Source organism: Hyla sarda, chromosome 2 (assembly GCF_029499605.1).
Source record: "Hyla sarda isolate aHylSar1 chromosome 2, aHylSar1.hap1, whole genome shotgun sequence".
NCBI classification, from domain to species: Eukaryota; Metazoa; Chordata; class Amphibia; order Anura; family Hylidae; genus Hyla; species Hyla sarda.
In genome coordinates, this window is record NC_079190.1 from 21,374,537 (window position 1) to 21,389,105 (window position 14,569).

The following is a 14,569-nucleotide window of genomic DNA, read 5'->3' on the forward strand; positions in this document are numbered from 1 at the left end:
CATAACAGTGCCAGCAGACTGCTCCCCAGCCCATAACCAGTGCCAGCAGACTGCTCCCCACCCCATAACCAGTGCCAGCAGATTGCTCCCCACCCCATAACAGTGCCAGCAGATTGCTCCCCACCCCATAACAGTGCCAGCAGACTGCTCCCCACCCCATAACAGTGCCAGCAGACTGCTCCCTACCCCATAACAGTGCCAGCAGACTGCTCCCCACCCCATAACCAGTGCCAGCAGACTGCACCCCACCCCATAACCAGTGCCAGCAGACTGCTCCCCACCCCATAACCAGTGCCAGCAGACTGGTCCCCAGCCCATAACCAGTGCTAGCAGACTGCTCCCCACCCCATAACCAGTGCCAGCAGACTGCTCCCCACCCCATAACCAGTGCCAGCAGACTGCTCCCCAACCCATAACCAGTGCCAGCAGACTGCTCCCCACCCCATAACAGTGCCAGCAGACTGCTCCCCACCACATAACCAGTGCCAGCAGACTGCTCCCCACCCCATAACAGTGCCAGCAGACTGCTCCCCACCCCATAACCAGTGCCAGCAGACTGCTCCCCACCCCATAACCAGTGCCAGCAGACTGCTCCCCACCCCATAACCAGTGCCAGCAGACTGCTCCCCACCCCATAACCAGTGCCAACAGACTGGCCCCACCCCATAACCAGTGCAAGCAGACTGCTCCCCACCCAATAACCAGTGCCAGCAGACTGCTCCCCACCCCATAACCAGTGCCACCAGACTGGCTCCACCCCATAACCAGTGCAAGCAGATTGCTTCCTACCCCATAACCAGTGCCAGCAGACTGCTCCCCACCCCATAACCAGTGCCAGCAGACTGCTCCCCACCCCATAACCAGTGCAAGCAGACTGCTCCCTACCCCATAACCAGTGCCAGTAGACTGCTCCCCACCCCATAACCAGTGCCAGCAGACTGCTCACCACCCCATAACCAGTGCCAGCAGACTGCTCCCCACCCCATAACCAGTGCCAACAGACTGGTCCCCACCCCATAACCAGTGCATACAGACTGCTTCCTACCCCATAACCAGTGCCAGAAGACTGCTCCCCACCCCATAACCAGTGCCAGCAGACTGCTCCCCACCCCATAACCAGTCCCAACAGACTGGTCCCCACCCCATAACCAGTGGAAGCAGACTGCTTCCTACCCCATAACCAGTGCCAGCAGACTACTCCCCACCCCATAACCAGTGCCAGCAGACTGCTCCCCACCCCATAATCAGCACCAGCAGACTGCTCCCCACCCCATAACCAGTGCCAGCAGACTGCTCCCCACCCCATAACCAGCGCCAGCAGACTGATCCCCACCCCATAACCAGCGCCAGAAGACTGCTTCCCACCCCATAACCAATGCCAGAAGACTGCTCCACACCCCATAACCAGTGCCAGCAGACTGCTCCCCACCCCATAATCAGCACCAGCAGACTGCTCCCCACCCCATAACCAGTGCCAGCAGACTGCTCCCCACCCCATAACCAGCGCCAGCAGACTGATCCCCACCCCATAACCAGCGCCAGAAGACTGCTTCCCACCCCATAACCAATGCCAGAAGACTGCTCCACACCCCATAATCAGTGCCAACAGACCGCTTCCTACCCAGTAACCTGTGCCAGCAGACTGCTCCCCACCCCATAACCAGTGCATGTAGACTGCTTCCTACCTCATAACCAGTGCCAGCAGACAGCTTACTACCCCATAACCAGTGCCAGCAGACAGCTACCCACCCCATAACCAGTGCCAGCAGACAGCTACCCACCCCATAACCAGTGCCAGCAGACCACTTCCTACCCCATAACCAGTGCCAGCAGACTGCTCCCCACCCCATAACCAGCGCCAGAAAACTGCTCCCCACCCCATAACCTGTGCCAGCAGACTGCTCCCCATCCCATAACCAGTGCCAGAAGTCTGCTCCACACCCCATAACCAGTGCCAGCAGACACTGGGAGTAGGTGGGAGTAGGTGTGACAGCTGTTACACCCGTGCATGCGGGCTTCATCAGACCACACTTGCCAGTAACGCCGATACCGGTAAATACCCAAGGGTGTTGACATCACTGATCCGGTGTTCACAGGTAATCACGTGATCTAAAAACATGTTAAAATTTAATACCAACATACAGGCAATGTACAAATAATAGAATTGCTAGATACAGTATATGTTTATAAGAAGATACCCAGGTCATCTTATCATTAAGCCCTAGATTCCCTTGGGCCATTGTTCTTAATATCCATGTGGCTTCTGTACGTAAGAGAACCTTTTTTCTGTCTGTTCCTTCTCTTACTGGGATTCTCTCTATGCTGTAGACTTTTAATGCTGATGAATTACTATTCTGTTCTTCTTTCATATGTTGTACCCCTCGTGGAGAGCCCTTACTGGATTTCAGTGAGTATATATGCTCACTGAATCGGGTATGTATGGGGCATGTAGTTCTGCCTATATGAAAGCATCCACAATCACAGGTGAGAGCATAGACTACAAAATTAATTCTACAGCATATGAAATCTTTAACCTTTATATCTCTACCTCCTAGTTTGTAATTCACCCCAGTACACAGTTGTGGGCACAACTTGTAATATCCGCATCTGTGGTTACCTTTAGGTGCTGCGTCTTGCAGCCAATCCTTTTTCTTACGGTCGGAGTATTTACTTTTTGTGAGAGCATCACCTAGGTTAGGTACTTGTTAAGTTTGTCAGTGCTTTACTTGGCTAGGATGGAATCTTTTTGTATTAAATACCAGTTCTTGTGTATAACTTGTTTTATTGTGTTCAAGGGTAGGCTGTATTTAACTCCATAAGGACCAAGGGTCTACAGGTACGTGCTGACACTTAAGGACCCAGGGCGTACCTGTACAACCGTGGGAATTCCGGTCCCTGATGCTCGATGGGCGGGGACTGGACCGGGATGCCTGCTGAAATCATTCAGCAGGCATCCCTTGACAACGCCTGGGAGGGGGGTCCTGAGACCCCCCCCATGTCAGCGATCGCTGGTGAATTCACGCCGGTGTGACCCGATGACCCGGAATTAGGTGGTGATCGGCGGTGTACTATACACCACCAATCACCTCCTGTTGCTGGGGGGAAGTTGGTGATCACGTCACCTCCCCAGATGAGCTGCTATTGGTTGGATCGTCCGACCAATAGCTGCTGGCAGAGGAGGGGTTAATGTCCCCTTCTCTCAGCTCTGCTAGCCCACTGAGCTCAGTCAACAGATCTGTGCCCCTTATGGCAGAAGAAATGGCCTCCTGTCACCTGTAGTTCAGGTTGAGTTTGTGTGTAGGGACAGGCAGGAGTTGAAAAAAAAAAAAGTACAAAGAAAATCCGACCCCCTAATAGGTCCTCAAGGGTCCGCCGCACATTTTGCAGCGTGACCCAGGCCCTATTAGGGCTCCAGGACACTGCATTTGGCCACCTTTTTATTTTTTTGGCCACAGTGTTTTTTTTTTATAGTTTTTTTATAACGGTGTATGATATACTTCCTCGTCCTCCTCATCATCTAGTTCTGATGATGAACCCCCTGCATGGCGGCAGAGACAATTCCTGAGTTTATTGGCGACTGGCACCATAGGGGCTTCCTAAATGTGACATGCCCCACAAAAACCATTTCAGAAAAACTCACTCTCCAAAATCCCATTGTCGTTCCTTCCCTACTGAGCCCTCTACTAAGCCCGCAAAACATCCACATATGAGGTATTTCCTTACTCAAAAGAGAAATTGGGTTAAAAATTTTCGGGGGATTTCTCTCCTTTTACCCCTAATTATTCAAAAACTGGGTCCACAAGAACATGCCAGTGTAAAAAAATGAAAATTTTGAATTTTCTCCTTCACTTTGCTGCTATTCCTGTGAAACACCTAAAGGGTTAACACACTTTCTGAATGTCATTTTGAATACTTTGAGGGGTGCAGTTTTTATAATGGAGTCATTTATGGGGTATTTCTAATATGAAGACCCTTCAAATCCACTTCAAAACTGAACTGGTCCCCGAAAAATATCGAGTTTGAAAATTTTGTGAAAAATTGGAAAATTGCTGCTGAACTTTGAAGCCCTCTAATGTCGTCCAAAAGTAAAAACATGTCAACTTTAGGATGCCAACATAAAGTAGACATATTGTATATGTGATTCAATATATAAGTTATTTGGGATATTCATTTTCATTATAAGCAGAGAGTTTCGAAGTTAAAAAAAATGTAAAATGTTCACATTTTTCTAAAAATTTTGGTATTTTTCACCAAGAAATGATGCAATTATCGACAAAAATTTACCATTATGTTAAAGTAGAATATGTCAAGAAAAAGCAATCTCGGAATCAAATTCATAAGTAAAAGCATTCCAGAGTTATTAACCCCTTAACGAACACGGACGTATATTAAGTGCAAGGCCGGCCCCTGCGATATAACACGTGTCAAATCGGGTCGGTCCCGGCATGTAACTGATGCCGGGACTCGGGGCTAATAGCGTGCGGCAGCAATCGCGGTGCCGTGCGCTATTGACCCTTTAGACGCAGCATTCAAAGTTGAACGCCGCATCTAAAACGGAAGTAAAACCTTTCTGGTTGTTCATTGGGGCTGATTGGTGTCCCGATCAGCTAGGACGCGAGCGGAGGGTCACTCACTTTCCTTCGGCGTGTCCGATTGGCGAATGATTGTTCCAAGCCTGAGATTCACTGATCACTGCAAAGCTATGGCTTTGCAGTGAACAGTGCTGGCAATCAGTGTATGCAATGTTATAGCCCCCTATGGGAGCTATAACACTGCAAAAAAAAAAAGTGTAAAAAATAAGTTAATAAATGTGATTTAACTCTTTCCATAATAAAAGTCCAAATCACCCCCCTTTTCCCATTTAAAAAAAAAAAAAAAACATGTAAATTAAAATAAATATAAACATTTGTGGTATTGCCGCGTGCGTAAATGTCCGAACTATAAAAAAAAATATCATTAATTAAACCGCACGGTCAATGGCGTACACGCAACAAAATTCCAAAGTCCAAAAAAGCATATTTCACTTTTTATATTATGAAAACATGAATAAAAAGTGATCAAAAAGTCCGATCAATACAAAAACGATACCGCTAAAAACTTCAGATCACGGCGCAAAAAATTAGCCCCTTACCGGCCCGTACGTGAAAAAATAAAAAAGTTATAGGGGTCAGAATATGACAATTTTAAACGTATACATTTTCCTGCATGTAGTTGGGATTTTTTCCAGAAGTACGACAAAATCAAACCTATATAAGTAGGGTATCATTTTAATCATATGGACCTACAGAATAAAGAAAAGGTGTCATTTTTACAAAAAAATTTACTGCGTAGAAACGGAAGCCCTCAAAATTAAAAAAATGTTGTTTTACGTTTTGCGGTAGATTTTTGGGTAAAATGACTAATGTCACTGCAAAGTAGAATTGGTGGCGCAAAAAATAAGCCATCCTATGGATTTTTAGGTGCAAAATTTTAAGCGTTATGATTTTTAAAAGGTGAGAAGGAAAAAATGGAAGTGCAAAAACTGAAAAACCCTGCGTCCTTAAAGGGTACCTCTCATTAAAAAAAAACTTTTGATAAATTATAGATTAATATATGCAGAATAACTTTACAATTGCATGTTATTAAAAAATATGCTTCTTTCTATTTAATTTTCCACTTTGAAGAAATGACCACTAGGGGTCTCCCTACCAGTCCTGGCAGCAAGCATTTCAGACTCATGCTGGAGTCCTAAACACTACGAGCTGCCAGTCTGCTTTGTTCACAAAGGAGAACACTCAGAGCTGCCAGCCTGCTTTGTTCACAGCCTCTTTGGCTGTGAACAAAGCAGGCTGGCAGCTCTGAGTGTTTAGGACTCCAGCATGAGTCAGAAATGCTTGCTGACAGGACTGATCGGGAAAAATACAATAGAAAGAAGCATATTTTTCATTAACATGCTATTGGAAAGTTATTAAACATTCATTAATCTAAAATATATCAAAAGTTTATTTGATGAGAGGTACCCTTTAAGGCTTTGACTTTCACCTGTAGGGGGTTCCACAGATAGTGGCTGTGTGGTTAGGCCTTGGTCTCCCTCAGGAACACCAGACACTCTCAGGTCTTGACTGTACTGTAGCTCAGCAAGGTCTAAACTGAAACTAATCTAGCTCCTCCCAAGTATATAAGGGAGCAATTTGGAGGACTCCCATAGTCACCAACAAGTCACCTGGTCACTGGCACCTTCCCTGGTTACACAGGCTTAGCAATAATACTTAACCCCTTAACGACGCAGGACGTATATTTACGTCCTGCGCCGGCTCCCACGATATGAAGCGGGATCGCGCCGCCATCCCGCATCATATCGCGTCGGTCCCGGCGCTCGTCAACGGCCGGGACCTGCGGCTAATACCACACATCGCCGATCGCGGCGATGTGCGGTATTAACCCTTTAGAAGCGGCGGTCAAAGCTGACCGCCGCTTCGAAAGTGAAAGTGACCCGGCTGCTCAGTTGGGCTGTTCGGGACCGCCGCGGTGAAATCGCGGCGTCCCGAACAGCTGACAGGACACTGGGAGGGCCCTTACCTGCCTCCTCGGTGTCCGATCGACGAATGACTGCTCCGTGCCTGAGATCCAGGAAGGAGCAGTCAAGCGCCGATAACACTGATCACAGGCGTGTTAATACACGCCAGTGATCAGCATAGGAGATCAGTGTGTGCAGTGTTATAGGTCCCTATGGTCCCTCGTTTCACCACACACGTGGCTTTATCAAGGGCAAATGGGTGTATGGCCCAGTGAACAGCAAACCATGTTTTTTGCCCCCAAGGGGTGTAGCTAAAAGGGTCTGCAAAGGTAGCAACTGCCCCTGCGCCTAAGTGCTCAAGGGGGATCAAAAGCCCCTCTATCACATAAGGAGGTACAGTATTAGAAATGGCACATGGTAGGTTGGGGTCCATTATAAATCATCAAGTGACACTTCTACTTCAGTCTACAAGATGGTGTCCACTCTTACAGTCCACCCTGCACATGCCATTTTGTAAAATTCATTTGTTCACTTTCTAAGTTTATCTCTCGGTAACATTTACTGATCTCTCTATTAATGACAATTATAAAAGCCCTTAATGATTTCTCTTTGTCGTTCACTTAATTAAAAGCTTCTCTTGGGGGCCAAATTACTATCCGTGCAAGACAAAGAGATTGCTTCAACAGTGTGATGGCGACTCCAGGCTGTATGGAGAGAGACAATGTCTGTAGGCTCCTCATAAATGTCCATCATTAACCAGGCATCACCACAGCAGCTCGTCTACCATAGAGACAAAGAGGATTTTATGGGGCGCCCTGTAATGAATTGTAGCTTAAAGGGGCATACGCCAAGTAATGCTACAAGGACCAGGCCAAGGTGGGCTCCAGGACCACTAACTTTTTTCAGATCTATTTTTCTTGTGAGAACATGAGGTCTTGTATTTATGAGAAACAGATATGTTAGTTTTTGATTGTTTGTGACCTAAATTGAGTATACACTAACTGGCCCTTTATTAGATACACCTTGCAAGTCCTAGGTTGCACCTCCTTCATTCTTCATGGCATACTTTGAAGGATGTTTCCAGAACCTTGTAGAGAGACTGAGCTCCATGGGGGACACATCACACATTTCCTCCCTATAGACATGATGACATCACACAGTTCCTCCATATGGACATGATGACATCACACAGTTCCTCCATATGGACATGATGACATCACACAGTTCCTCCATATAGACATGATGACATCACACAGTTCTTCCATATGGACATGATGACATCACACATTTCCTCCATATGGACATGATGACATCACACAGTTCCTCCATATAGACATGATGACATCACACAGTTCTTCCATATGGACATGATGACATCACACAGTTCCTCCATATGGACATGATGACATCACACAGTTCCCCCATATGGACATGATGACATCACACAGTTCTTCCATATGGACATGATGACATCACACAGTTCCTCCATATGGACATGATGACGTCACACAGTTCCTCCATATGGACATGATGACATCACACAGTTCCTCCATATAGACATGATGACATCACACACTTCCTCCATATGTACCTGAGGTCATTGTCCAGTTTTGGTGACCTGTGTGAATTGTAGCCTCAGTTACCTGTTCTTAGTTGACAGGAATGGCACCTGGTGTGGTCTTCAGCTGCTGTAGCCCATCTGCTTCAGGGTTGGATGCGCGTTGCATTCAGAGATGGTATTCTGCATACCTCGGGCTCGTGACATAGAGCCAGGAGAGAATGCGCTTAGCACACTCTTCAACCAGCCTGTTCTTGCAATCAGTCGGGGTATGAACGACAAGACCTCGACTGATCAAAACTTTTAACATGTCCATTTGACAGTATCAGTTTAACCCTTTCCGATTTAGAAGAACTTAGGGTGGTATGAAAAATAAAAAATAAATTTACTCCCCTGCCTCTGACCCCCCCACCAGTTCTGATAGTGCCGATCCCCACTGCCAAGGGTTTCCTGCTCTCCTCTCGACACATAGGAAATGGCCACTTCATAGGAAACTATCCCAAATTGTAGGGGTCACTGCAAACAGAGTCTTCTCATGGAGGGACCTAGTACAATGTACTCATCTGCCTCCGATTCCTCACCAGTGCCATTCTGATCATGCCGATCCACACGGCCAAGGGTTTCCTGCACTCTTCTGGACACATAAATAATTCCCACTTCATAACAAACTCTCCAGAATCAAGTGAGTCCTATCTAGCTCAGAGTGGCTGCAGAGTCTTTCTATTAGGAGAACCTGTTACCGCTGTACAGTGATCTCTCAACTTACAATGGCCTCAACATACAATAGTTCAACATACAATGTCATTTCTGGACCATTGTAACTATAAACCAGACTCAACATACAATTCTACAGACAGTCTAGATCTGGGAGACGTGTCAATGTCCGGAAGAACCGACCAATCAGAATGGGCATTCACTGGTAAAACCCCTGTATTACTGAAGTGTATGCACTGACTGGTGCCTGGTAGCGCCCCCTACAGTACAGGGAGGTATTACATGTTCTGTACTCTTTACCTGTACCAGGGTTAGCTGCTCCTTTGGAGACCAGGTGAGGGCGGCTCCATGTTACTTTTTTAGGACACTGTGTCTACTGTACAGGACCCCGAAGAAGCTCCTGTCCTCTACATAGACAGTGATTACTGCTCCGGCAGATCTTTCTTACGTTTAAGGACTTGCTTTTTCTATATTAGTTATCTCCTTTTTTTGGTTTAATCCTCACATTTTCCGAATTTCGGATGACATTTTGGGGCTTCAGAACCAATTACCAAGTTTCCATAGAGTTATGGCCCCAACATACAATGGTCCCAACATACTATGGTCCCAACATACAATTGTCCCAACATACAATGGCCCCAACATACTATGGTCCCAACATACAATGGTCCCAACATACAATGGTCCCAACATACAATGGTCCCAACATACAATGGTCTCAACATACAATGGTCGTCCTGGAACCAATTAATATTGTAACTTGAGGGACCACAGTACATCACATGGACTCCATTACACATGTGTAATACCTCATTTCTCCTGTGGTGGCGCTGCAAGGAAAATGAACAATTGTTTCCAGGTTTTTTCCACAGTGAGAGCTGATCGCTTGGGGTTCTAGCCTGTTGTCAGCTGATCAGTTTAGTGACGCTTCTAACAAAATGGTGCTATTATAGTGGAGAACCCCTTTAATGAGAGAACCGGATGTGTAACTGAAACAAACAAACGGATTTTAGCTCTGGCGGAACATTTGTTGCTTCTAGTGTTTTGTGATAAGTAAATGACCCCCTGTGTGACGGTGATGAATATTTATGGGAAGCGTTGGGATCATTATTTCCTGCCGGTCACCGGCACGTCATTATGCAGCAGTGTGAAATCTGTTCGTCTTGTTTTATGATTGTCTTCCAGGAGAATGTATGATCTGCATATTAACATGGAAAAGAAGGGCAAGGACTCATCCCTTAAGCTTTTCTGCTTCTTTTCTAGTAAAGCCACTAGCAATTTGATATTTCACTGTCCAAATGCATTGGAAGATTGTTTACTGTGATGATAACAGAACAGATGTGTGCGCAGACAATTGTGCTCGGCTTTATATTCTTCAAAATAACATTCTTAGTTATTAAAGGGGAACTTCGCTCCTAGACATCTTATGCCCTGTCCCCCGACGATCTCCCTGCTGTAACTGGCATTCGTATAGAGCGTCGGGTTCAGCGCCGGTGGCTCGTGACCCCACTCGTGAAGACATGGCCACGCCCCCTCAATGCAAGTCTATAGGAGGGGGCGTCACGCCCCCTCCCATAGACTTGCATTGAGGGGGCGTGGCCGTGACATCACAAGCAGGGCGTGACCGTGACATCACGAGCCTCCGTCCCGCATCGCCAGTCATCCGGTACGGATCGAAGTTCGCTCCGTGCACCGGATGTCTGGGATGTCGCAGCCTAGATCAGACATCTTACCTTCCAGGGACTTGCATTGAGGGGGCGTGGCCGTGACATCACGGACGATAGGGGAAAAGATGTCTAGAGGCAGAGTATCCCTCTAAAGACTTTTAAAGGCGTACTCCGGCGCTTAGACATCTTATCCCATATCCAAAAGATAGGGGATAAGATGCCTAATCGCGGGGGTTCCGCTGCTGGGGGGGACTGATTTTAAATGGGGTGCGTCGTGCAAGATCAAGGGGGTCCCCAGTGGAGGGACCCCCATTGATCAGGCATCTTATCCCCTATCCTTTGGATAGGGGATAAGATGTCTAAGCGCCGGAGTACCCCTTTAAGGTTTATTATTGCTCCAGTCCAGTATATCTAAAATAGAAGATAAAGCAACTTTGTAAATAGTTTTTCATTAAAAAATGTCTTACTGTTTTGTTTCAACAGCTGCTATGCTGACTTATGCATCTCCATGGTAACAGACTACAAACAAACCCTATGTAGTCGGATTATACTGCCTCCTGACAGCACTCTACTTACTACAGATATACCAAATGCATAGATGCTGCCAGAGGCAGGACCTGATAGGATGCCGGTCAGCCTTATGCTAAAGTATTGCAGTAGGATATAACCGTAGTCAAGTGATCACACAGTCTAATCCCTAAGGGGACAAAACAAAAGTTGGAAAAAATCAATTTCCCCTCTTATAGATGAGTTCATTTCATGTACGAAAAGAAAAACAATGAATTAAAGCTAGGGGGGAGGTGTATAACTACTATGTATCCTAAACCTAAAGAGATAGAAGCAGTATACAGATAGAACTGGAGGAGAGGTATATAACTTCAATGTATCCTGATCCTAAAAAGATAGCAGCAGCAGTATACAGATAGAGGGAGATTTATTTAAAAAAAAACTGTGCAGAGGAAGAGTGGTGCAGTTGCCCATGGCAATCAATCAGATCGCTTCTTTCAATTTTAAAGCGATCTGTGAAAAATGAAAGAAGGAATCTGATTGGTTGCTATGGGCAACTTCACCACTCTTCCTCTGCACAGGTTTTGATAAATCTCCCCCATAGAGCTGGAGGAGAGGTGTATAACTACTATATCCTGATCCCATATACCCTGATCCCACATAGCAGCAGTATACAGATAGAGCTGTAAGACTAAATTCCATAGGTGGTGTTCTCTCCATAAAGACAGCCTATACCAGTGTTACCTAACCTCCAGCTGTGGCAAAACTACCACTTCCAGCAGGTCAGGTCAGCAAAAGGCTGTCCGGGAGTTATGGCAGGCTTAATGGGAGTTGTAGTTGCAACAGCTGGAGGCACCCTGGTTGGGAAACCCCGGCGTGTACAGATGGCGTATACAGTGATAATGACTAATAATGTCTTCCATTCCTTTCTTGGCAGATATTCAGGAGTTTTATGAAGTCATGTTGCTCAGCTCCCACATTGACTATGAAGAGAAGATCTCTGAACTGAACCATGTCGCAGAATTATGGGAGAAAAACAATTCTTTATCTGCCGGAGCCGAGAGCATACAGAAAGCATCCGAGGTAATGATCCAAAGAATAGTGAGTGCTGCTCTGGAGTATAATACAGGATATAACTCAGGATCAGTACAGGATAAGTAATGTAATGTATGTACACAGTGACCTCACCAGCAGAATAGTGAGTACAGCTCTGGAGTATAATACAGGATATAACTCAGGATCAGTACAGGATAAGTAATGTAATGTATGTATACAGTGACCTCACCAGCAGAATAGTGAGTACAGCTCTGGAGTATAATACAGGATATAACTCAGGATCAGTACAGGATAAGTAATGTAATGTATGTACACAGTGACCTCACCAGCAGAATAGTGAGTACAGCTCTGGAGTATAATACAGGATATAACTCAGGATCAGTACAGGATAAGTAATGTAATGTATGTACACAGTGATCCCACCAGCAGAATAGTGAGTACACCTCTGGAGTATAATACAGGATATAACTCAGGATCAGTACAGGATAAGTAATGTAATGTATGTACACAGTGACCCCACCAGCAGAATAGTGAGTACAGCTCTGAAGTATAATACAGGATATAACTCAGGATCAGTACAGGATAAGTAATGTAATATATGTACACAGTGACCTCACCAGCAGAATAGTGAGTACAGCTCTGGAGTATAATACAGGATATAACTCAGGATCAGTACAGGATAAGTAATGTAATGTATGTACACAGTGACCTCACCAGCAGAATAGTGAGTACAGCTCTGGAGTATAATACAGGATATAACTCAGGATCAGTACAGGATAAGTAATGTAATGTATGTACACAGTGACCTCACCAGCAGAATAGTGAGTACAGCTCTGGAGTATAATACAGGATATAACTCAGGATCAGTACAGGATAAGTAATGTAATGTATGTACACAGTGACCTCACCAGCAGAATAGTGAGTACAGCTCTGGAGTAGAATACAGGATATAACTCAGGATCAGTACAGGATAAGTAATGTAATGTATGTACACAGTGATCCCACCAGCAGAATAGTGAGTACACCTCTGGAGTATAATACAGGATATAACTCAGGATCAGTACAGGATAAGTAATGTAATGTATGTACACAGTGACCCCACCAGCAGAATAGTGAGTACAGCTCTGAAGTATAATACAGGATATAACTCAGGATCAGTACAGGATAAGTAATGTAATATATGTACACAGTGACCTCACCAGCAGAATAGTGAGTACAGCTCTGGAGTATAATACAGGATATAACTCAGGATCAGTACAGGATAAGTAATGTAATGTATGTACACAGTGACCTCACCAGCAGAATAGTGAGTACAGCTCTGGAGTATAATACAGGATATAACTCAGGATCAGTACAGGATAAGTAATGTAATGTATGTACACAGTGACCTCACCAGCAGAATAGTGAGTACAGCTCTGGAGTATAATACAGGATATAACTCAGGATCAGTACAGGATAAGTAATGTAATGTATGTACACAGTGACCTCACCAGCAGAATAGTGAGTACAGCTCTGGAGTATAATACAGGATATAACTCAGGATCAGTACAGGATAAGTAATGTAATGTATGTACACAGTGACCTCACCAGCAGAATAGTGAGTACAGCTCTGGAGTATAATACAGGATATAACTTAGTATCAGTACAGGATAAGTAATGTAATGTATGTACACAGTGACCTCACCAGCAGAATAGTGAGTACAGCTCTGGAGTATAATACAGGATATAACTCAGGATCAGTACAGGATAAGTAATGTAATGTATTTGCAAACTGATAGATAGATAGATATGAGATAGATAGATATAGATTAAAAACGACCTAATATTAAATATTTCACAGATAATTGGAGTTTTTTATGGTCTTTTATGCATCAGATTTTCCTGTAATGATGGGGAATACACATATATAACTTAATTGTAACCGTCCAATTAAAAATACCGAATAAATAAACTATCTTCATTCCCCGAGAGATGAAATCACCTCGGTTTTCAGGCATCGGGTTTCCCATGAATAATTCATCGATACCTATTCATATAGAGGACGCTACTGCTGTGAGCTGTGGGTAGCATCTTCCTTTGTATTTCGTGGAATCTTCTCTACGTTCTCTTCATATGCGATCGCCTGAATACGCGTCTCCATGACAACAGCGATCACAAGACTAGCAGGACATCAACCGCCTATAGCTGCGGCGGTCACACACATGTAGGCTGTAATTAAGGCGAACGTATTGTACACCCTAATTGCGTCCTATATAGTGGAAGTCGCCATTCTCCCGCCGCTGATGGCGTGACGCTATCCCGTGTTATGGGGACAGGAAGTGCGCCGGCGTCTTGTTTTGCTACAACTCTCGCGTCCAGTCAGGGTTGTTACGTTCCGCGTAAACGAAAGGGCAAATTGTCACCGGCAACAACAACAAAGAAAAAGGTTATATGGGGGGAGATTTATCACAACCTGTCCAGAGGAAAAGTTGCTGAGTTGCCCATAGCAACCAATCAGATCGCTACTTTCATTTTTCACAGGCCGGAACCGGAATTTCTGACGTGTGCGCGGTGCAGCGGAATCCCATCAAA

General features: G+C 45.2%; 1 protein-coding gene across 4 annotated transcripts in view; it reads left to right on the forward strand.

Moving 5' to 3' along the window:
• DLG2 (discs large MAGUK scaffold protein 2) overlaps positions 1-14,569 on the forward strand; it is a 1,357,480-nt gene that overhangs the window by 149,051 nt on the left and 1,193,860 nt on the right. For all 4 annotated transcript variants that reach the window (XM_056561360.1, XM_056561363.1, XM_056561361.1 and 1 more), the window contains exon 3: positions 11,880-12,025. In XM_056561360.1, the coding sequence (XP_056417335.1) occupies positions 11,880-12,025 (146 nt within the window). The remainder of the gene's footprint in view (positions 1-11,879; positions 12,026-14,569) is intronic.